Below are 21,965 nucleotides of genomic sequence, written 5' to 3'. Positions count from 1 at the left end.
AGGAGGATAAAAATACTGCTTAGCATTTGACTTTAAGCACTGTTGAGTGAATATGATCTTATTTAATCTCTGAAAACTTTATTGAAAAATATCCTGTAACTTTTTTCAGTGCATTTTGAAATACTTTCTGAAGTAATTATTGTTCTATGTCTGCACCTCAGTCACTATAAAATTGAGCATAAATGAGACAAAAATCATTGTTCTATATCTGCACCTCAGTTGCTATTAAATTGAGCATTAAAAAAAAACAAAAATCAATTTGGTTTGTTTTTCTTTTGCCAAACTAAGAGAAGCAATAAAAACATCCACAATCAATGCTAAAATATCACATTGCAAGCCAGCTTGAATGGTACTACTATAGATGCAGCACCACTTCTTTATTGCAGTTTTATTAACTTGAGATGAAGTAGTCTTTGTAAAAACTAGAAAATGAATCCTAGAGGAGTTATCTTCCTACTAGTAGAATCCTTTTTTGTATGTCATACTAATGCTTTGTAATAGCTATTTAGCCAAATTATTGGAATACCCTGGCCCGGCTTCTTGTCCATACCATTCTCAGTCCCCACTCCCCCCCCCACCTCTGTCCTCATTCCTTTCTCTACATACCCGCTACCCCCCAGTCTGATTTTTTAAGTACATCGTATTTGGGAGACTAAATCTTTTTGCCTGTGAGATAAATTTTTGATATGTTTTTAGATCTTCTTGTAAGATGCAGTTGGCAGGGGACTGTCACACTAGCCATTTCAGAGCAAACTACTGTGTTTTTTAGACACTATGCAACTTTATTAATGCACTGATTGTCTCAGACATGCTAATTCTGAAATTTAGACCATAAGTCTGTAGCATTTTAACTGTTTCCCAATTTATAATGCGTTTGAAAAAGCAATTGCTGGGGCTGTTGGAGATCTGAATGAGAGTTCAAATTAACTTAATCTTTTAGCAGTTAAGCTTTAAGATAACTGTGCTTGAGATTGGAGTGATACAGATGATAGTAAGTAAATCTGTACCGGTATCCTTGAGAAACATGTTTTGTGTGAAACAAACCTCAGGATTTACAATCAATCTTGATGTGTGTTATGGATTTGCCCAGTAACTTCCTTTGTAAAGTTTTGTTGTTCCTTCCCTTCCTTTTACACTGATGGATTTGGTCACTTTTTGTGCGGGCTGATGTTAGTAGCATCACTTGAGGGAAGAGTACAGACCAGATGAATGCGGCCCCAAGAACAGTTTGTCTATATGTTTGGGTTTTTAACCTTTCTATTAAGCTTGCAGTTTGTGAGAAGAAATGTACATACCTTCCACAGTACTCTTGTTTTGTAAGCTGATGCCACTAATGCAGTGTGTTAAATAAGCTGAACCTTTCTTGTGTATTTCTGACAGACCTGGTAAAAATCCATAAAGTATATACAGACTACATAAAGACTGGCAGAATTGTTTATCCATTGTGCTGTCAAAGTGCTGGAGCAAAATGCCAGAGGACATGAGTAGTGACCATTACAAGTTAAAGAAAAAATCCCTTGCAAAAGAGTCCAGACAAATCAGAATGCTCGGCATGCGGGGACCATGCCAGAATTTTAGCACGCTTTGCATTTATTCAGGGTAAACTTTGATATTCAAGCCCTTGCAAACTTAATGGAGATCTAAGATTTTAAATTTTCATGAAGTCTGGCTAGTGCTCTAATCTTGTTCTGTGTGTTGATGAGTAACTATCTTTAAGCTCATGGTATGTGATAGCTGACAATCATTTTGAAAATGGGCTGCGCTAGAAGTTGATTACTTTTTAGGGAGTAAGAACTGTAGTAATTTAGAGTTTGATAAAGAATAGGTATTGTTGAATTTTTTGTGGGGTGTGGTTTGTGTTTTGGTTTGTTTTTTTTACTTAATGCCAGTCTGGTTTGCTGCTGCTCATCTGTGAAGGCAAATGTGCCAGAGGCTGCTCATCTTGATATGCCTATGCAAACCTCCTGATCTGAAAGATGGAGACACTTTTAGTGTATAGATGAGAGAGATGTTAAAGGCAAAACCTCCCTTTTCAACACTGACATGAAAAGAAGTTGGATCCTTTCCTGGGCAGTGGCCAGCAGTATTTTTTTTGCCATATTGTTAAGAGGATCATCAGTAAGCCTTGTTTCTACAGTGTCACTGTTGTGTGGGTTTGGTTTTTTGGGGGTTTTTTGTATAGTGACAAACTTAAATTTTGGAGTTTGTATTTTATTGTCACAAAAATACTTGCATATCCCTGGGTCAGAGGTGCTCAGTGGACAATCTGGATTATCTAAGAGTAAAATCTACTTTTCCCCACTTTGTCCTAGCTTTAGGCTTGGTCCAATTGAAAAATTTCTTTTACTTATAAAAAGTATGTAGACCTTTAAATCCAACTTTAATTATCAAACTTCACTGTCAATTTAATACTTTGGGAGTTCTGAGTTGGTGCCTCAGCTAATGACTTGTTTGATAGCATTTCTTTTAATAGAAAGCACCAAATTAATACAACATACTGTAATACTAGCATACTATTGATTATAAATATCAAATTATAACATATTACAATGTTTTATATTCTATTAAGTATAGAAAATAAAACTGCAAAGAAATTATTAGATTGTCTTTCATTGTTCTTTGAGGAACAAATTTGAAATTCAGTAAATGTGTGAAAGTTAGGAATGCTTCATAGTACATTTTCTAGGTATTTTGGTGGGCTTTTTTTGGTTTTTGAGTTGTGGTTTTTTTAAGTTTTATTATTAGAAAGCTGCTTTACCAGTTTCTACCATCAGAACAAACAGAAGGTCAAGCACTCTGTATTTCAATACCAAGCTGTGGGTTGCTTTTATTTTTTTCAAACTGACTTGTCAGAATAGGCAGTTGCTAGTGGGGATTATAAATAGTTGTGTTTCCTGTAAGAACAATATCTATAAAAAAACCCTGTTTTAAAAATGTACTTCCAGTATCTATTAATTTGGCAATTTGATTATTAAACATGTTTTTCTAGTTTGGTTTGGTGCTTTGCTGATACACTTAAGGAGATGCTCACAATGCTGAAATTTAAACTTTAAACTTTAAGATTTTAAATCTTAAATTTAAACTTTAAACTTTAAAATTTAAGATTTTAAATCTTAAATTTAAAATTTAAGATTTCTATATATCATCAACAGAGAGAAAGGAGGGAAGAAAAACCCCAACAGCAACACAGTCCTTCAGTGAGCAGTTCAGAGCACTGCTGGTTTCCGACTCCCAAGTTTCTGGGTTAAGAAGCTTGTCTCCTCCATTCATTGATTTCGAAGGGAACCTGGGGAAATCAGCTGCTTCTATGTGTCCTGTATTCTTATGAGTATCCCCTAAGCATCTTCCCATCTTAAGTAACAGATTTTTTTCATCTTTTCTCTTGCACTTCTTAGGTTTCAGATGGAGCCCTGAGATGCTTTGCTTCATTAGCTGACAGATTCACACGGCGTGGAGTTGACCCAGCCCCATTAGCTAAGCATGGATTAACTGAGGAGTTGTTATCTCGCATGGCAGCTGCTGGTGGGACAGTATCAGGACCATCTTCAGCTTGTAAACCTGGACGGAGTAGCACTGGAGCACCATCTACGGCTGCAGACTCTAAATTAAGTAATCAGGTGTCAACTATTGTAAGCCTGTTGTCAACCCTGTGTAGAGGCTCTCCAGTAGTAACACATGTAAGAAATCCTTTTACACTACAGCTTTTTGTTCTCATAGAGTTTTTCCCTTCCTGTACTTCAATATTTGCAAGATTTGTGTTGCTATTTTATATACAGATATATAGATTTATTATTTTTTTTATACACACACATGTAGGTTATTTATAAATGAGGGGAAAAAAGGAAACATTTCATATGGAAATGAAACCCAATTCTGATAGTATTTTCTAAAGCCCTGTATATTTTTTATTGTTCAGACTTTTAATTATTTCCAGGATCTCCTAAGATCTGAACTTCCAGATTCTATAGAAAGTGCGTTGCAGGGTGATGAGAGATGTGTACTGGATACGATGCGGTTAGTAGATCTTCTTTTGGTGCTACTGTTCGAAGGGAGAAAAGCCCTGCCAAAATCCAGTGCTGGATCTACAGGCAGAATCCCAGGATTGCGAAGGCTGGATAGTTCTGGGGAACGTTCTCATCGGCAGCTGATAGATTGCATCCGCAGTAAGGATACTGATGCACTAATAGATGCTATTGACACAGGAGGTAAGCAAAAATACTCTGAAAAAGAGAATGAAATACATAAAGTATCTTTTTATTTTTATAATCTGTGGTATCATAACAAATACTTAGGTAGTACCTTGAAATTCTTTATATACAAGTTCACTTATTTTGTTAAATATACAACAGGTCTTGTTAGTAATAATTCTTATGCTACTTTTTTTTTAATTGCAATTAAGGGCATAAATGCTTTCCTAGAATTATTGAGTATGCTTTTTTTTTTTTAAGACCTGCCTCTTATTTAGAGAACAATGAAGTTTAATTTATAGTTCTAGGAGCTTTAACTATTTTAATTAATTGTATCTTTCAGCTTTTGAAGTAAATTTTATGGATGATGTAGGACAAACTCTTTTAAACTGGGCCTCAGCTTTTGGAACTCAGGAAATGGTAAACTAGTTTTACAGAGTTTTTAAAACTCAGATTATTTATGTAAAGAAAGAAATAAAAAAACCTATTTTATATTTTCTTGTTTAACAGGTAGAATTTCTCTGTGAAAGGGGTGCTGATGTTAACAGAGGTCAGAGGTCATCCTCATTACATTATGCAGCATGTTTTGGAAGACCTCAGGTAGCAAAGGTATGATTTAAACTGATACTTTTAGAAAGCCTTACATACTATTTGCCTTGTTCTGTACAAAACGTCCTTGATGCAATATGTTTAACATGTGCACTGTCAAATAGTTACACGTTCTTTGCAGTGTTTATCAAAACACAATTTTTTTGTTACGATAGGGCAGTAATATGAACAAAAGTAGTTTTATATTAGCTCTACAGATATAAAAAGCGTGTAATGTTCTAACTTTGCTTACAAGCCTGAGAAAAGTGTAGAAAAGATGTATGAAAAACACATTGGCTACTTTGGAAGAAGGAATCTTAATGTTTTTTTCATATTTAAAAATATTTGTTCTCAGACGCTCTTACGACATGGTGCAAACCCTGATTTGAGAGATGAAGATGGGAAAACTCCTTTAGACAAAGCTCGTGAAAGAGGGCACAGTGAAGTAGTAGCTATTCTTCAGTCTCCAGGTGAGTGCAGTCTTTAATTCCATGGCCTTGCTAGTAGAAATGCTTATATATGTTAAGTCAATTAGAATTTTACTCTGTTAGTAATTTTTTTTTTTAAATATAGTATTTTGTGACCAACCTTCCTTAACCTGCAAAGTACGTATAAAAACCTTAATATTTTAGATGTTCTTAAGGATGGAGATTCCTGAAGAAACTGCTGAGTGGGCATGAGCAGTGCCAGTGGCTCTGCTCTTCATCTGTGGAATGGGGCTAGGCTGGGATTTTGCTGTGGGTTCAGAGGATGCCAGCTGGCATCCTTTCTTTCGAGGTCGAAACTGTACCTTACCTGTTCGTGAAGCTTTTGTAGCACTGAAGTCACAGGTGGTTATGTGCTCAAATTTAGTTCAGTTTAAGGACTTTGAGCTTCTCCTATGAGCAGTCTTTGGTGGTACTTGTTATGAAACAGTTTTCTTCAAGAAAACTGCATTTTATGTTTTTAGAAATGCATATTCCTGTTCAGGTACTCAGATGTTAGTAAAGAAACCCCTTACACTTATTTGAAGGGGTGGGTTGGTTGGTTGGGTTTTGCTATTGAACATTTTGGGGAAAAACATATTTTCCAGGGGACTGGATGTGTCCTGTTAACAAAGGAGATGAGAAGAAAAAGAAAGATGCAAACAAGGATGAGGAAGAATGTAATGAACCCAAAGGAGATCCAGAAATGGCACCCATATACTTGAAAAGATTATTGCCTGTGTTTGCACAAACATTTCAACAAACTATGTTGCCTTCGATAAGGTAATAATTGTGATAGACAATTTCCCTGCATATTTTGAATTTCTTAATACACTCTGTTAAAAAAGCCAAGGTGGAATTTTTTTTTCAGTAAAAAATATAATATCTAAAAGTTTAAGTAATGCAAATGAAACTTAAACATATTTCTGTTTGAATAGAAGTGGTGGTTTGAAAAGTGTTGCAAGTCTGATTTTTACTTAGTTTTTTAAGTAGCATTTTTTCCTTTCTGGGGAAGTAGTGTCTTGGAAAAATATGGTTAGTCAGAAGTGGGAGAGAGAAGCATACTCTTGACTATAGTAGCATGATGAAAGAAGACTATGTTCATATGGTACCTTGTATAGACTGTGTATACTGTGTATTTGGTTATAGCTGTTTGTAGCCACTATAGTGAAGGTACTAATTTAGGAGAGGAAAACTAATGAAGTGGTATTAACTGGAAAATCAGAAAGACTGGAAAAAGCTCTTTTAGAAGGTTTTAGAAGACTTCTTAACAGCTTAAGTGTTAATCAACTGGAGAAGATGCCTCTTACTGAGAGAATTAAAAGGGTATAATCTAATTTAATACTTAAATACTGTGGGTGGCATAAAGGTTGTGATAAATTGTGTCTGACCATAATCTCTCCAGCCTTTTACACTACAAATACAACATTTGCTTGATCTCTTATTTGTGTTCCCAGTGTTGATAGGTACTTTGAGGGGTGAAAATACAAGATAAAAAGGGACCCTAGTGGAGAGAAACTCCACATGAGCTGATGATAGGAAGCTTAAGCTAGGTCATTTTAGATGACGAAAATAAGAAACTGTGTTAACAATCTGTGTGTGATTAACTGTTGCAGATTGTGGAAAGAAGTAGTTGACTCTCTGTATTTCAAAGTTTTCTTTATGAATCAGGTAAATGATGTTTTTAAAAGTCAGTCAAATAAAAATTCAGCTTCTACCATACAGAAGTGATTGGTTTCCAAATTAATGGTAGTTCTTAATATGGAAAGCTGCATGATCTAATGGTAATTTTAGACTTTAAAACTATAGTGATCCCATCAAAACATGGGAAGTATGTGACAGAAATGGAAGGCTCGATACCTGGGAGGAAGATGAACTGTGCCGAAGTGAATTGCGGTCACTAAGAGTGGATAAAGACAGAATGTAGAATAGGTTTACCTAAAGAAGGGTTGAGGAGAGAAAAATACATTAGACTTGTAGTGCTGTAGAATCAAAATAAGATCAGTAGGTCAGTTATTCTTAGAGGTATTAACAATAAGCAATTTTGGTTCCAATAACTGGAACTAATTTAATTTTTTTGTTTTGAAAGCATGCATAAATGGTAGTGCAAAAGCAGTTTTGTCTTGAAACTTTTTTTTGCTTTGATTACTGCTTGCTTTATCTTTGTAAGAATCCTTTCCCCCCCCCACCCCGATCTCTTTTAAAGGAAAGCAAGTCTTGCCCTCATTAGAAAAATGATACATTTCTGTTCTGAGGCACTACTGAAAGAGGTTTGTGACTCTGATGCTGGCCACAATCTGCCCACGATACTGGTTGAGATTACGGCTACAGTTCTTGATCAAGAGGTAGGAGTAAAGACAATGTTGTTCCTTTATGAAACCAGTGCAAAAAAGAGGATTATGCTTATTGATTCCACGTACTTGTTAATAACTAATCCTAAAGCGTTTATAGCATCCATCTGTGACCACATGTGAAGTTCAGCAAATAAAGAGATCTCCTTTATTATTTCCTTTCCATCCCAATGTATTACAGGATGATGATGATGGCCATTTGCTAGCCTTGCAAATCATAAGGGATTTGGTGGATAAAGGTGGTGATCTTTTTCTAGACCAACTGGCTAGACTTGGTGTAATTAGTAAAGTGTCAACTTTGGCGGGGCCGTCATCTGATGATGAAAATGAAGAGGAGTCTAAACCTGAGAAGGTAAGTACAGAATTGATAGCTTTATTTGTTCCTGTAAAGCCAACACTTCCAGTACAGTTTTCACTGTTATGAAACTGTCCAGGGCAAGGTACTTAGGTTATTAAATTAATGCATATTGTACACCACTTGTTTTAATTGTTGTTTTCTGTAACTTCATTTTCTGTTGGTTCATTATTATCTGCTGGGTTTTCCTATTCATACTTACTTGTGGTCAAGTTGATTGACACTTGTTTTTGTCTAGTGTTTTGAAAATGACTGCTAAACGAAATGAATCCTTTCTGGACAGAGTGTATCTTTTTCAATGCACATGCATCGAATAATTCCAGATGTTGTAAACATGGTTATGGAATATATTAAAAATATAAAAAAGAAAATTATTTTCTACATAATGAAAACCTTAAGTGCATATTGAAGTTATTTACCAATTTCCAACAGTCATATTACTGACCACTCAGAACTGAATGGATAACAGGCCACTTCTATTATCCATTCAGTTAAGATTTATAGTTAAGCCTTAAGTGTATGCTTTTCTACTGTCGGTTTTGGGAGTTGGTTGTGGTGGTGTTTGGTGGAGTGTTGTGGGGTTTTTTTTTTTGTTTTGGGGGGCGGAGTGGGTGGTGTTTAGATATTAAAAAGCTGTCTGGACACGGTCCTGTGCAGCTGGCTCTAGGTGGCCCTACTTGAGCATGGGTTTGGACTAGATGGCCTCCAGAGGTCCCTTCTAACCTCAACCGTTCTGTTATTCTTTTCTCACAACACAAGTTTTGAACGGAGGTGGATGTCCCAGCCAGTAGGCTGTTATTGTTGAGTAGATAAATCTGTATCTGAAAGGGAAGTTCTCAAAAGTATCTTAGTCTATTGAAGAATACTTTTACAAGCAGAAGTGTAGTTCCTATGCTTTTGGTTTGAGTAATTCTTTTTCTCCTCAAGCCATTTTAAGTCTGTGTTTTGTATGTTAGGGGTGGTGGGGTTTTTTTGTTTGGGTGTTTTGGTTTTTTTGTTTGGTTGTTTTTGTTGGTTTTGGGGTTTCTTAATGGGTTGGGCTTCTTTGGTTTTGTGGGGGTTTTTTGGTTGTGGAGTTTTTGTTTGGTTGTTTAATACAATTTTATTATAGGAGGATGAGCCACAGGAGGATGCTAAAGAACTGCAACAGGGTAAACCATATCATTGGAGAGACTGGTCCATCATTAGGGGAAGGGACTGCCTGTATATCTGGAGTGATGCTGCAGCCCTGGAGCTATCTAATGGTAGTAATGGATGGTTCAGATTTATCTTGGATGGAAAACTGGCCACAATGTATTCCAGTGGCAGTCCTGAAGGAGGATCTGATAGTTCAGGTAGTTTCTTAACTTGGACTTGAACTGTAAAGTTTTGAGACTGTTATATTTGTTTATATAATTTGATTGGAGCTATTTTGTTTTGCAGGAATTGGCTTACTAAATAGTAGAGGATGTAAACAGGTGGAAGGTGGTCAGTTAATTGTGATGCTTTTTATCAGATAGCATGTGACCATAACTTGACTTCCTTGGTGAATTGTGTTAAGTAAACACCTTGCCAGTAAAAGCATATTAACTTTGTTTTGTTTTGATTCTTCTCCATGCATACTTAATTTTTTTCACCCCAGTCATTAAAAGCACTTTGTAGTGGCCGTCCCAGGAAAAGCAGGTTGAAATGGCGATTTGTTGTTTGCTTCTAGCTAGCAGAATGAAATTGCATGTGTTTGAAGACAAAGTAATGGAAAGTTTCTCACTGAGATTGGGAAACAAATTACGGTGTCTTAATTGTCGGAGAGAGGATAAGGGAACAGACCTTATGCACTGGAAATGCACAGGTGGTTTTAATTTTCTGTACAGAATACACAACTTGTTCTGGATGCAGAAACAACCCTCCTCTATTGTTTCATCTTTTTTGCAACAGTTCATACATTTATGAACCAGCAGACATAAAATGCTTTGCAATATTACCCTGTTTTCAACAAACCATTGAGTGAAATAACAGAACATATTATGATTCAGGATAGAAATGAAGTGTTGATGAGTTTATCCATCAATTTTGGGACATGCAGACAAAATGTGATGTAGTGTGTTTCTAGATTATGATGCCTCAGGAAACCACTTCTAGATTTTTTTTGTTTTTCTTTTGTCTGAAAATGTATCCTTGCATTCTTTTTAACCAGGCTGATACCTTAAAAAGTAAACGATTTCTGTGTTGAGATACTTCTTTATCATACAATATAATTTTAAGAAGATCCATGAGGTTAATTTCTTAAATCCTCATAGCCCCTGAATGCTGATTCTGCTTTCTTCCTTCCAAATAATGTGGGTGTGGGATTTCACTATTTGTATCCAAGATGAGTGGAATGGGGACAGCTCAGATGAATTTGGAGTGAAGGGAACTTAAAAAAAGTCAGATTGTGAATTTATGATCATGTGTCTCTTCATATCAGTCTTTTAAAAAAAATGAGAATAAATCCCAAGTTTTTGAACAAGATACCTAGCATGGATATTATGGGAGGGAAGGAGCTAAACTAGGATCAAATGAGGCTTCTTGCAATTTCTTGTTAAATAGATGTCTACTAAGAGTGCTGACATTGCAGTGTAACTTGCCTGAATTTTAACCATTTGCTCTAAGTGTGTGCAGCAGCCTCTCTACTTAAGAGATAACCTAGTATTTGTTCAGTTTAACTAAAGTTGCCACAGTACAGTATAGACTCAGTATCTTTAAGTCCTGAACTATACTATATGTTCTGCTCTCCTAAATCATTACTGATTAATTTCATGGTATACTTTTTAGTAACTTCACTACTGGCAAGAATATAGAGGGTTGAGTAGTGGAATTTGTGTGTATCGCATGATGAAAGCTGGGATGGGAGGGAGAAAAATATATACTATGACCATTTTTAGAAGGTCTGTACTCACCCCTCTCCATATTAGCTTAACACTTGTTTGAATTTTTAGAAAAAAAAAAAGTTCAATGCAAAAATTGAGATTTAATGGTAATTCTGAGGCTTTAAGTGAGTCCCAAAATTCTGTCTAAGGGAACCCAAAATTATTCCCAACCATGTGTTATCATTGCATTTTCAGTGCGACATTCTATATTATATCTTTGTTGAAATTAATTATGGAAATTTGGAAAGGTTTCATGAACAGAATTTTTGCATATGAAATTTCAAAATTCCTTTTATAAATCTTCTCTCTGGATGCTATGAATTTTAAGCAATAAAGAATGTTATGCGTCAAGAGTGCGTATTTATTTTTGCATAGAGATTATTTTTGTATTATACAACAGTAAAAATGGCAAATTTTAAAAACACAGAGCATAAGTCATTGCAGCAAAAGGAAAACAGCAATTTTACAAGTGCAAGGATTACAAAAGTTGTATTTATCAAATTGGTATGCTGAAAGATGAGGATACTTGTTGACGTTGAAGTTGAGATGTAATCTTTACATTAGTGAGGTTATTGCGTTTTTATATTATATGGAATTTTTAAATTAGAAACTCATCAAATTTTCCGGAATTATGCCAATTAACATTTGAAATGTAGTGTGCAGCCTTTTAATTATTACAATATGAAAGTACAGTTTAATTAAAATTGAGTTAGTTGTTTGGAATAATTTCAAGCTAGGTTACCTACATATCCTAAAAGTAGGATATGATCCTGTTTTGTCATCTGTTAAATATTTCCATACAAATATTACCTTTTAATCAAGTCTCATGTAGTGCCACTAGATTTTTTTTTTTGTTTCAGATTTTTCTCAGAGATACAGAGGTCCTTAATATTTTTGTAATTACTAAAAAGGGAATAGGAACATCTGCATTATAACTTGAATTAGCATAATGTCACTGTATTAAGTAACATAATTGTGGCTTTCTTACTTTCTCTGAGGTGAATATAGAAGTTCTACAAATGAGATGAATGAAAGTTTTAGTATAGCTTTTTGGCTGCCTTTGTGACGCTTAATCTGAGCAAATAGCTATTATCTCAGCTCAGATTTGTCGATCATCAGACTCTGTAAGGTTTTGTGAATTATTTTTTGTTTGTTTTTATATGGCTTCAACATCTTTTCTCCACTTGCTTTAAGATACGTAGTTGATTGCTGTTTTCCTATTGGAGGATTCATTTAATTTCCTATTTCTAAAAACTCACTTTTGACAATAGTTCATGCTGGCAATAATGACATAAATTATTTTTGCAAGACTAAAAGTTTATAATGGATTTCTTTGGTCTTCCTATTATAATTGTACAGATGAATTAATACATCTGTCAATAGTACTATTCAGAAAGAGTTGCGTTGTCCACTCTGATGTGATCATGGAATAAATCACTGTTGAAGTACATAAATATACTGGAAAGAAATTTAGACTTTAAGACCCTTAATTTCAAACTTAATTTTGCATTGAATGTACTCAGCTGTTTTGCTCTTGCAAAAAAAAAAAAAAAAAAAAGAATTGTTTGAAATTTATGATGGTGGAATCAGTTGTTGGAAGAAAAAACCCGTTTGTTTCTTTTTAAATAGAAAGTAGGAGTGAGTTCCTTGAGAAGTTGCAAAGAGCTCGAAGCCAAGTAAAACCATCTACCACAAGCCAGCCAATTTTATCGGCACCAGGGCCAACTAAACTTACTGTGGGAAACTGGTCGCTCACCTGTTTAAAAGAAGGAGAAATTGCTATTCACAATTCTGATGGTCAGCAAGCAACAATACTGAAAGAAGATCTGCCAGGCTTTGTGTTTGAATCTAACAGAGGAACAAAGCATTCGTTTACAGCTGAAACCTCTTTGGGTAAGTATGTAGGTATGTGTTATGTGCAGGTAGGAGCAAGTGCATATGAGGTAGTTTTTGTTGCTTTTCACACTTGTGAGAAATTGTGACTTTTCTAAAAATATGTTGTAGGGTCAGAATTTGTGACTGGCTGGACTGGCAAAAGAGGAAGAAAGCTGAAATCTAAATTGGAGAAGACAAAGCAAAAGGTTGGTGGGCCTCTGTGAATTTTATACTTAGAATGTATTTGAGTTAGTTTTATAACATGCTTATGGAGTTGTAATTCCCTCTCAGAGGATTAAAATCTCTGATTTCAGCTAGACACAATTTTGCACTTCTGCAGGTGCTTTTATCCAACAGTCTTAGTAAACGCTGTGGTCTTCTAGAAAAAAAACTAATTTTCTATTAAATGCAAGGAAATCCAATCCTCCTGACCTATATTTGTATAATTCTGTAGGTTTTTTTCTTATGCAAAAAGAAAAGATATTATGATCAATACTGCAGTTGTATCAGAGGCATATGTTGATTCTGTTCACTAAATTCACATACTAAATTTCGGCTGGGTATCATGACAGATAGGGGCTTGGAAGCGAACAGTCTGTATTGTAAGAGTTATGGTAGTGAAGCAAAATGTATAAACGCCCTCATTTTAGACTTCTCTAAAATTCTTCTTTCTCAAACTGAGGGGAAAAAAGAGGAACTAAGAAATCAAGTACTATGCTTTTTACAAAAACACAAAATAACAGTACGTTCTGCGGCCTGCTGATGCCAAGGGGTCAAGCTAATCTTCTGTCTTGATCTCTCTTGCAGTTTCTAACAGTGCAGCTAATATGTTCTGTACCAAAAATCCGCAGCATGTAAGGACACTTATATCTGAGGAAATGTGACGCTAAATTCAAAATTAAAATGCTGTGTCAATGAGGATAGGTGGAATGATAAAAGGAAGGCAGTGCTCTTTTGTACCTGAGATGGCACTGTGTAGCTCCGAAGCTTGTGAAACATATGATTGCAGGACACATGATGATAATGAAAAGGAAAATGTTGTTTAATAAGAAATTATTTTTCAGATCTGTATCTTGTGTGATCCATACTTTGTAGAAAAAGTAGTTCGTAGTATAAGGTCACATAAGGACTTTTTGTCTAAATTGGTCTAAGGAACACGAATAGAGCATTCGAAAACCCCCTTAAGCTTACCTCTAAAAAGATTGCCAGGCCCATGATACGGTTCTAAAGAAACAGACTTACAGATTGTGACTTGTCTTTTCTCCTACCTTTTGTGCTGTAATTTAAATCATGATGGTAAGCTTAGTTTCTGTAAGTTTCAGTAAGACTCTGTGTATTTCCATTTATTTCTCCTGTACTTTTATCCTTTCACAACATTTGCATTTTATGATGTATGATGGGTTTTGGTTCCTATTTGTTTGTGTCTGTCATGAACTTTAAAAAACATGACTAAGTTTCTAGTATCTTGGAGACTAATAGTCTAATTGCAGTAAGGTATGACTGCTGATTATCAAAACCCATTTGTAGGTACGCACCATGGCAAGAGATTTATATGATGATCATTTTAAAGCTGTTGAAAGCATGCCTCGAGGAGTAGTTGTAACACTGAGGAACATAGCAACACAGTTGGAGTCTGCATGGGAACTTCATACAAACAGACATGTGAGTGTACCTGCTTTAATTTATAGTGTGTGATGTAAGTGGAAATCACATAATAATGTTCAAACAAGTCTGTCATGATGTAAAGGAAAGTTGTAGTATGTCTGTCTCATGGGGGTTTTATATGCATGTAATTTCTAGTTATGTACTTTACTGGGACATTATTTTTCAAATGAAGCAAGTGGAAAAACTGTTACCTTGTTTCACCATAATTGTCTTTTTGTTTTCCAGTGTATTGAGGGAGAAAATACTTGGAGAGATTTAATGAAGACCGCTCTGGAAAACTTAATTGTACTGTTGAAGGATGAGAATACTATTTCTCCATATGAAATGTGCAGTAGTGGCTTAGTTCAATCATTGCTTACAGTTTTAAATAATGTGAGTTTATAGAACATAAGTCTCTGAAGAAAAACTTTCTAAAAAAAATAAAAATAATGTAGGCATGTGCTTTGATTTAAAAAAAATCTATTATAAATGTGGCCTTTTTCCCATCTTGATGACAATCAAGCAGACTTGCTCTGTGTAGTGGTCTATGTGTTGAATATATGCTATTACAACAGATGACTTTGGTTCAGATAAGCCATTAAAAATCTTTAAATTAACAATGGTCAGTTCTAATGGCTGTTATTATTTAGCTTTTCACGTACACTTTAAATACGGAATTCAGTGAGCCTGAGAAGATGATTTTGCTAGTGTAAAGAATGAATGTATTGATTTGTATTAGAAGTAACATTGGTTGGTTTGTTGTTTTTTTTCTTCCTCTTAGAATGTTGATTTAGATGTGAAACAAGACTGTAGTCAACTGGTAGAGAGAATAAACGTTTTCAAAACAGCATTCAGTGAAAATGAAGATGATGAAAGGTAAAACCAAAACCAAACCAAACTTTGCATCTGTGAAGTAGTACGGTATGTTTAAAATAATTTAAAGACAAAGGAACAGTTCTTTCCATTTCAATTTGTCTTTCTCTGGAATAGAAAATTGATCTTGAAAGACAGCATCTCCTATTGAAGTACCATTTGATTTTAAAATCTTTTTAAATTTTTAAAATTTTACTTGAATTACTTCTGTCTGTAAGAGTCAACTATATTGAATGTACATCTGTTGACAAATATAAAGATGACTCTTGTTCATCACTGTGCAGATTAATATTTTTCTTACTGTGCTGTAACCATGTGACTAGAACAGGTGATACCAATAGAAATAGCATGCTGAAGTATCTGCTACAGCTGGGTACTATTCTCTAAAATATTGTAGGATATTTTTTCTCTTTGTTATGTGGTAACATAGTAACTGTTCACTTTTGCAGTCGTCCAGCAGTTGCATTAATTCGGAAATTGATAGCAGTGTTAGAATCTATCGAACGTCTACCTCTCCACTTGTATGATACACCAGGATCTACCTATAATCTTCAGGTAAACGTACAGTGGTAACAATATATCATACTGAGTAATACAACTGAATGTTATAGGTGAATTTCAGGAAAAGTTACATTAGGTCTGTATGAAGCATGCTCTTGTAAAGGTGGATAGAATTAGGTAAAGAACAATGAACTTTTTGGCATATATTTTCTCTAACACTTAACCTAAACGGGTGTTCCTCTACTGTCACTTTTACACTGTGAGGTGAAAGCAAATTTTGATTGAATAGATGTGTTTGTTCTTTCGTCTAGCAGTATTGTTCTCTTTATATGGGAATATGCCCCCTAGTAAGTATTCTTACTAGTTGAATGAGCATTTTGTTGAAGACGATTATAAGACATGTTTATTTGTGATGACTAGGGATGGTTATAATGGTTAAAAAGGGTCCCTTCTAGGGCTGTGTGCTCATTTCATAATACAAGATACCTGCAGGATCAGCAGCTTCTTATAAAGGAAAGCTGCAGTTTGGCTAAAAATATTACTTGGTTTTGTCCACTTTGTGCGGAGTCTTAATTTTTTCTATTTGAAATCACATTTCAGGATTTGACAAGATGTCAGTGAAGTATGAATATTTCTGTTTCGATGCTAAATTATTAGAAAATAGTTGCAGAAAGTTGCAAAAACCACTGCTGCTATTGAACATTTTGAAAAAGCGTTTTCAGTTTTTATATTATTGTAGTAGCTGGTTACAAGATGTGGAAATAAAAGCTATGAAAACACATGAAAAGTGAGAAAAAATTAGCTTGAATGTGTAATTGACTTACACATTGACTGTCACATTAAAGAATTGTTTGATTAATTGAAAAAATGTAGTACTAGGGAACTACTTCTTAAAGCATTAAATTAGAATATAGTTTGCTTAAATATTGCAACAAAAATACTTGATATGCCACTAAAACTATTGTTGTGAAATATATCACTTTTCTTAAAATTACAAAACTTAAATAGAAGAGCCTGCATTAATCTTCAGCTACTCTTTCAGATATTAACAAGGCGCTTGAGGTTTCGTTTGGAACGTGCCTCAGGGGAGACGTCTTTAATAGATCGAACTGGTAGAATGCTAAAGATGGAGCCATTGGCGACTGTTGAATCTCTAGAACAGTATCTCCTGAAAATGGTGAGTAGCATACCACACACAGTTCACATGGAATGGTTGCATTCTGCATCTCTAATACTCTATTTCCTTTCATTCATCTGCAGGTAGCAAAGCAATGGTACGACTTTGATAGGGCTTCATTTGTTTTTGTACGGAAACTGCGTGAAGGCCAAACATTTGTTTTCAGGCATCAACATGATTTTGATGAAAATGGAATTATTTACTGGATTGGGACAAATGCAAAGTGAGTTTCTTCAAAGCTAAATATTTTGAGGTTAGATACAGTAAATTGTGATCCATGGGGCAGGGTGGGGAGAGAGGATTCATAACGAAATGAAATCTGTTATAATATTTTAGGAGTGAGAGGTATCTTCGCTTTTACTGTTGATCAATAGAATTACATTTTGTTTGCTCTACTTAAATAATAGAAAAATATGAATCTCTGAAGTTGTGTTGAGAATTTGTTTGTATGCTTACCTAAGAAATGAAGGGGTGGGGAAGTTTGGGTCTTTTTTTTTTTGTTTGTTTGCTTATTTGTTGGCCATGGTTTTGTTTGGGTATTTTGTTGTTAGGTTTTTGTGTTTTGGTTTTTTTAAACACTGTAGTATAGAGATGTTTCAAACATATCTAAAGTTATCTAATTTTCTAAAATTATTACTACAATTTTGTTTTGTAATAAACTCAACTGTAATCTACAATTTACATTAAATGTCAAATGTTATTGATACCCTTTTTTTTTGGTTTTTTTTTTAATATTAGTAATAATTGAACAGTACATTTCTCTTTTTAATATAGAACTGCATATGAGTGGGTAAATCCAGCAGCCTATGGGTTAGTAGTGGTTACATCCTCAGAAGGAAGAAACCTGCCTTATGGCCGTTTAGAAGACATCCTAAGCCGTGACAGTTCAGCGCTCAATTGTCATACTAACGATGATAAGAACGCTTGGTTTGCCATAGATCTTGGCCTTTGGGTTATACCATCAGCTTACACATTACGCCATGCTCGAGGTTACGGACGATCTGCTCTCAGAAACTGGGTTTTTCAGGTATCTAAGGATGGACAGAACTGGACTACTTTGTATACCCATGTGGATGACTGTAGTCTCAACGAACCGGGGTATGTCTGTGTATTTTATTACTTTTTATAAAACTGAGCCTAGTTAAAGATGTACTTGGCTGTAGACTAATTTAATGTGTGCTATAGGTGTAATAATGTAACTGTATAAACAAATGATAGGTGATCTAAATTATCAGGGATGGCCTGGAAAAATAAATGATTCATAAGTTCTCTGTATGGTTCACACAATGGCATTTGTTCTTTTTCCATCACTGTAAATTTTGCATTTGATATTTTTTTGAGAGAATAGTAACATCAGCACTCGTCCAGAGTTTGTCCCTAATGTTGATAGGTTTTGTGTGTCTTGTATTCTTGGTAGCTTTCTGATTTTATCCCTACATGATCAGCATTATGGTTTTGTTTGCTTTGGGTACTAAGCTTTTTGGGTTTGCTTTTTTTTTTTTGTCGCACCTCCTTTCTAATAAATTTAAAGGTCTACAGCAACATGGCCTTTAGATCCTCCAAAGGATGAGAAACAAGGTTGGAGACATGTTAGAATAAAACAGATGGGCAAGAATGCCAGTGGGCAAACACACTACCTCTCCCTGTCTGGATTTGAACTTTATGGCACTGTGAATGGAGTATGTGAAGACCAGCTGGGTAAGAAAAAGAATATGTACATCCTATTTGTTCTCTTAAAATGCTAATGAACGTACAATATAAAAATCAGTGTGAAAAAGCAGGTTAACTTTTGCAATGGAACTTGCTTAGAAGCTGAAGCTAAAAATTATTCCCCATTCTATACTTTTAAGTCTTTTCATTTCGATTTACATTTCTTGTAGGAAAAGCTGCTAAAGAAGCCGAAGCAAATCTGCGAAGGCAGCGACGTCTGGTTCGTTCTCAGGTGTTGAAATATATGGTTCCAGGAGCTCGTGTAATCAGAGGAATTGATTGGAAATGGAGAGATCAGGATGGAAGCCCACAGGGTGAGGGCACTGTTACAGGAGAATTGCATAACGGTGAGCAGGAATTGCCTGAATTGGTAAATGTCTGTAGCATGATTACTTCATGTGGAATTGGTAGCATTAAAGTATTTCCTTTGTAGTGCCTTGAAGAAGTTTATAAAACTTGAAATATTTGGGCAAGAAGGAACTCAAATGCTACAACTGCTGTTATATATTTGTGAAATCCCATTTTAATGCATGAAAAAAAATTCTTGCTGTAAATCAAACTTTTTAGTGCTTTGCTTAATTAAAATACCAAACTACGTTATTTAGATATCTGTTACAAGGAAGAAAAAGTATACGAAGGAGATTGATGCAAACTGATTAATTAAGCTTTGGGCCTGCAAAATCTATAATTACTTTCTTCATTTCTTTTAGCTTAGCATTTGCAATATTTTTCTTGACTTTTGTTGTATCCTGTACCTTTCCTACCTTGCTAGCTTCGTTGGGATCAAGTTGTTATTATTTTGGGTTGTTTTGGGTTTTTTTTTAATTAGAAGCATGAGAAGTAATTAATTTATGCAGCAAAATAAAAACATGCAACATCCAGGGAAGTCAGTGCTCAGGAAGCTAAGATACTGAAGAGGCTCCAGAAGAGGTGATGATCTTGTCAGCTGTACATGCTTTCCACCTTTTTCCCTTTCGCCCCCTATTTTGGGGTATATAAGACTTGCCTTGTTTCTGAAGCATCTTCAGCCACTCTTAGCCAGATTTTTAAATTTATTCTAGTTTGTCGAGTTGTAAGCTCTCAAACATGGAGAAATATCCAAAGTACAACGTCTTAAAATGTTTTGAAACTTTGAATCTTATTTAAGCTATACAGTATAGCTTGTAGGGAATTCTTCCGTCATTTGTATATTGTTCTTATCAGATGCAACAGTATCCATAGCTACATTCTCACTTTGAAGACTTTAGGTATTATTGGTGAGTAGTACTCTACTGAATTAGTGTTTTCATTCCTATGTTCCAGTAAAACTTTCCTATTTAAGCATAGGTGAAATTGAGGTTTGCTTGTCAAATGGTGATACCAAACAATGTGAAACGTGTATGTGGTGGGTTGAGCCTGGCTGGGGGCCAGGTGCCCACCAGAGCCGCTCTCTCACTCCCCTCATTCACTAAACAGGGGAGAAAAGGCATAACGAAATGCTTGCAGGTTGAGATAAGGACAGGGAGAGATCACTCACTAATTATCGGCACGAGCAAAACAGACCAAACTTAGAGAGGGAATTCATCTAATTTATTACTAGGCAAAACAGAGTAGAGGAATGAGAAAATAAAATCAACTCTTAAAACACTTGCCCCCACCCCTCCCATCTTCCCGGGCTCAACTTCACTCCCGGCTTCAACCTTCCCCCCCCTCAGCGGCACAGGGGGACGGGGAGTGGGGGTTACGGTCAGTTCATCTCACGGTGTTTCTGCCGCTTCTTCATCCTCAGGGGGAGGACTCCTCTCATCGTTCCCCTGCTCCAACATGGAGTCCCTCTCACGGGGTGCAGACCTTCAGGAGCAAACTGCTCCAGCGTGGGGTCCCCCACGGGGCCACAAGTCCTGCCAGCAAACCTGCCCTGGCGTGGGCTCCCCTCTTCACGGGTCCACCGGTCCGGCCAGGAACTTGCTCCAGCGTGGGCTTCCCACGGGCCGCAGCCTCCTTCAGGTGTCTCCACCTGCTCCGGCGTGGGGTCCTCCACGGGCTGCAGGTGGAATCGCTACACCCCCTCATCCTTCCTCCATGGGCTGCAGGGGGACAGCCTGCTTCACCATGGCCTTCACCACGGGCTGCAGGGGGATCTCTGCTCCGGCGCCTGGAGCTCCTCCTCCCCCTCCATCTGCACTGACCTTGGTGTCTGCAGAGTTTCTTACATCTTCTCACTCCTCTCTCCGGCTGCAAAAGCTCTCTCTCCCTAAGTGTTTTTCTACTTCTTAAATATGTTATCACAGAGGCGCTGATTGGCTTGGCCTTGGCCAGCGGCGGGCCCGTCTTAGGGCCGGCTGGCATTGGCTCTATCAGACACAGGGGGAGCCTCTAGCAGCTTCTCACAGAAGCCACCCCTGTAGCCCCCCCGCTACCAAAACCCTGCCACGCAAACCCAACACAGTGTATCAGCAGACTTTTATTCCTGCCACAGCTGTCTTTCAAATAGAATTTTGAAAATAGTATCCCATTGACTTTTTTGTCATTATTCACAAGCTTAGACAAATCTTGAGTTGCTTTAGGGCTGAATTGTTGGAACAGTAAAACTCCGAATACATAATATGTATTAAAATATTGTGCAGATTTAAAACTGTTTGCTACTAATATTTTAGGAAAAGGAACTGTACAAAACAAGAGCAGTTGTTTAGTTAATGCTTCTGCAAAATACCCTGTTGAAATATTCATAAAGGGGAAAAGTGATACTGTTGAACCACAGTATGGAACTTCTTTCTTTTTTTTTTTTTTTTTATTTGATAAGAAAGACAAACTGCAGAAAGTAAAAAAAATTTCAGAGTTGTTTCACAACTTTACCTTTTAAAGGTTTAGTGACGTGAAGCTACTCAAGGTATAGCTCATGAAGATGGAATAAAATCGTACAAGAATGTGATCTAAATCTACTCATGTGGGGATGAGATGTCTACTTACCATATTTGAAAACTTTACCCATTTTTAAATACTCTTCCTCCAGAGTGATATTTCTAAATAGAAAATTGCCTGTGAGCTTCTGTTTTGGTCTAGAAGTGATGACTTTTGCGTAGTTATAAGGTAAAAGTGTACCTGACAGTACTGAAAAGAATATTTTACTTCAAATTAGCTCCCTTCTGTTTTATTAAAGAAAAATATATGTGTACATCTAGACTTGACATCTTGTAACAGAAGATGACTGAGTTTTAGAGATTTTATTTCTGAAGAAAATGTGTACAAATTAAAGTAGTGACACCAAGTTTTGTTACAGTTAACATACAGTGAGAAATACTAGAAGGAATTTTTTTAGGTGACTCTGAGATTGTGGTACATACTCAGACAAGCAAAAATAAATTCTATTTTGCCC

At 35.9% G+C, this 21,965-nt stretch overlaps 1 protein-coding gene across 15 annotated transcripts in view; it reads left to right on the top strand.

The window, feature by feature from the left end:
• The window catches only part of HECTD1 (HECT domain E3 ubiquitin protein ligase 1), a 65,606-nt gene that overhangs the window by 20,883 nt on the left and 22,758 nt on the right, over positions 1-21,965 (top strand). For 5 of the 15 annotated variants that reach the window (XM_054825985.1, XM_054825978.1, XM_054825984.1 and 2 more), the window contains exons 5-25: positions 3,396-3,677; positions 3,917-4,205; positions 4,531-4,607; positions 4,698-4,796; positions 5,131-5,245; positions 5,848-6,022; positions 7,446-7,584; positions 7,772-7,942; positions 9,057-9,279; positions 9,368-9,412; positions 12,460-12,735; positions 12,835-12,911; positions 14,233-14,367; positions 14,596-14,742; positions 15,131-15,225; positions 15,672-15,777; positions 16,766-16,900; positions 16,984-17,123; positions 17,675-17,998; positions 18,432-18,598; positions 18,781-18,957. In XM_054825985.1, the coding sequence (XP_054681960.1) occupies positions 3,396-3,677; positions 3,917-4,205; positions 4,531-4,607; positions 4,698-4,796; positions 5,131-5,245; positions 5,848-6,022; positions 7,446-7,584; positions 7,772-7,942; positions 9,057-9,279; positions 9,368-9,412; positions 12,460-12,735; positions 12,835-12,911; positions 14,233-14,367; positions 14,596-14,742; positions 15,131-15,225; positions 15,672-15,777; positions 16,766-16,900; positions 16,984-17,123; positions 17,675-17,998; positions 18,432-18,598; positions 18,781-18,957 (3,394 nt within the window). The remainder of the gene's footprint in view (positions 1-3,395; positions 3,678-3,916; positions 4,206-4,530; positions 4,608-4,697; positions 4,797-5,130; positions 5,246-5,847; positions 6,023-7,445; positions 7,585-7,771; positions 7,943-9,056; positions 9,280-9,367; positions 9,413-12,459; positions 12,736-12,834; positions 12,912-14,232; positions 14,368-14,595; positions 14,743-15,130; positions 15,226-15,671; positions 15,778-16,765; positions 16,901-16,983; positions 17,124-17,674; positions 17,999-18,431; positions 18,599-18,780; positions 18,958-21,965) is intronic. The other 10 variants (XM_054825979.1, XM_054825972.1, XM_054825983.1 and 7 more) reach the window with 6 other exon arrangements.

This window comes from Grus americana, chromosome 5 (assembly GCF_028858705.1).
Source record: "Grus americana isolate bGruAme1 chromosome 5, bGruAme1.mat, whole genome shotgun sequence".
In the NCBI taxonomy this organism is placed as follows: domain Eukaryota; kingdom Metazoa; phylum Chordata; class Aves; order Gruiformes; family Gruidae; genus Grus; species Grus americana.
Note: the sequence above shows the minus strand (reverse complement) of the source record. Positions and strands in the feature narration are given on the sequence as shown.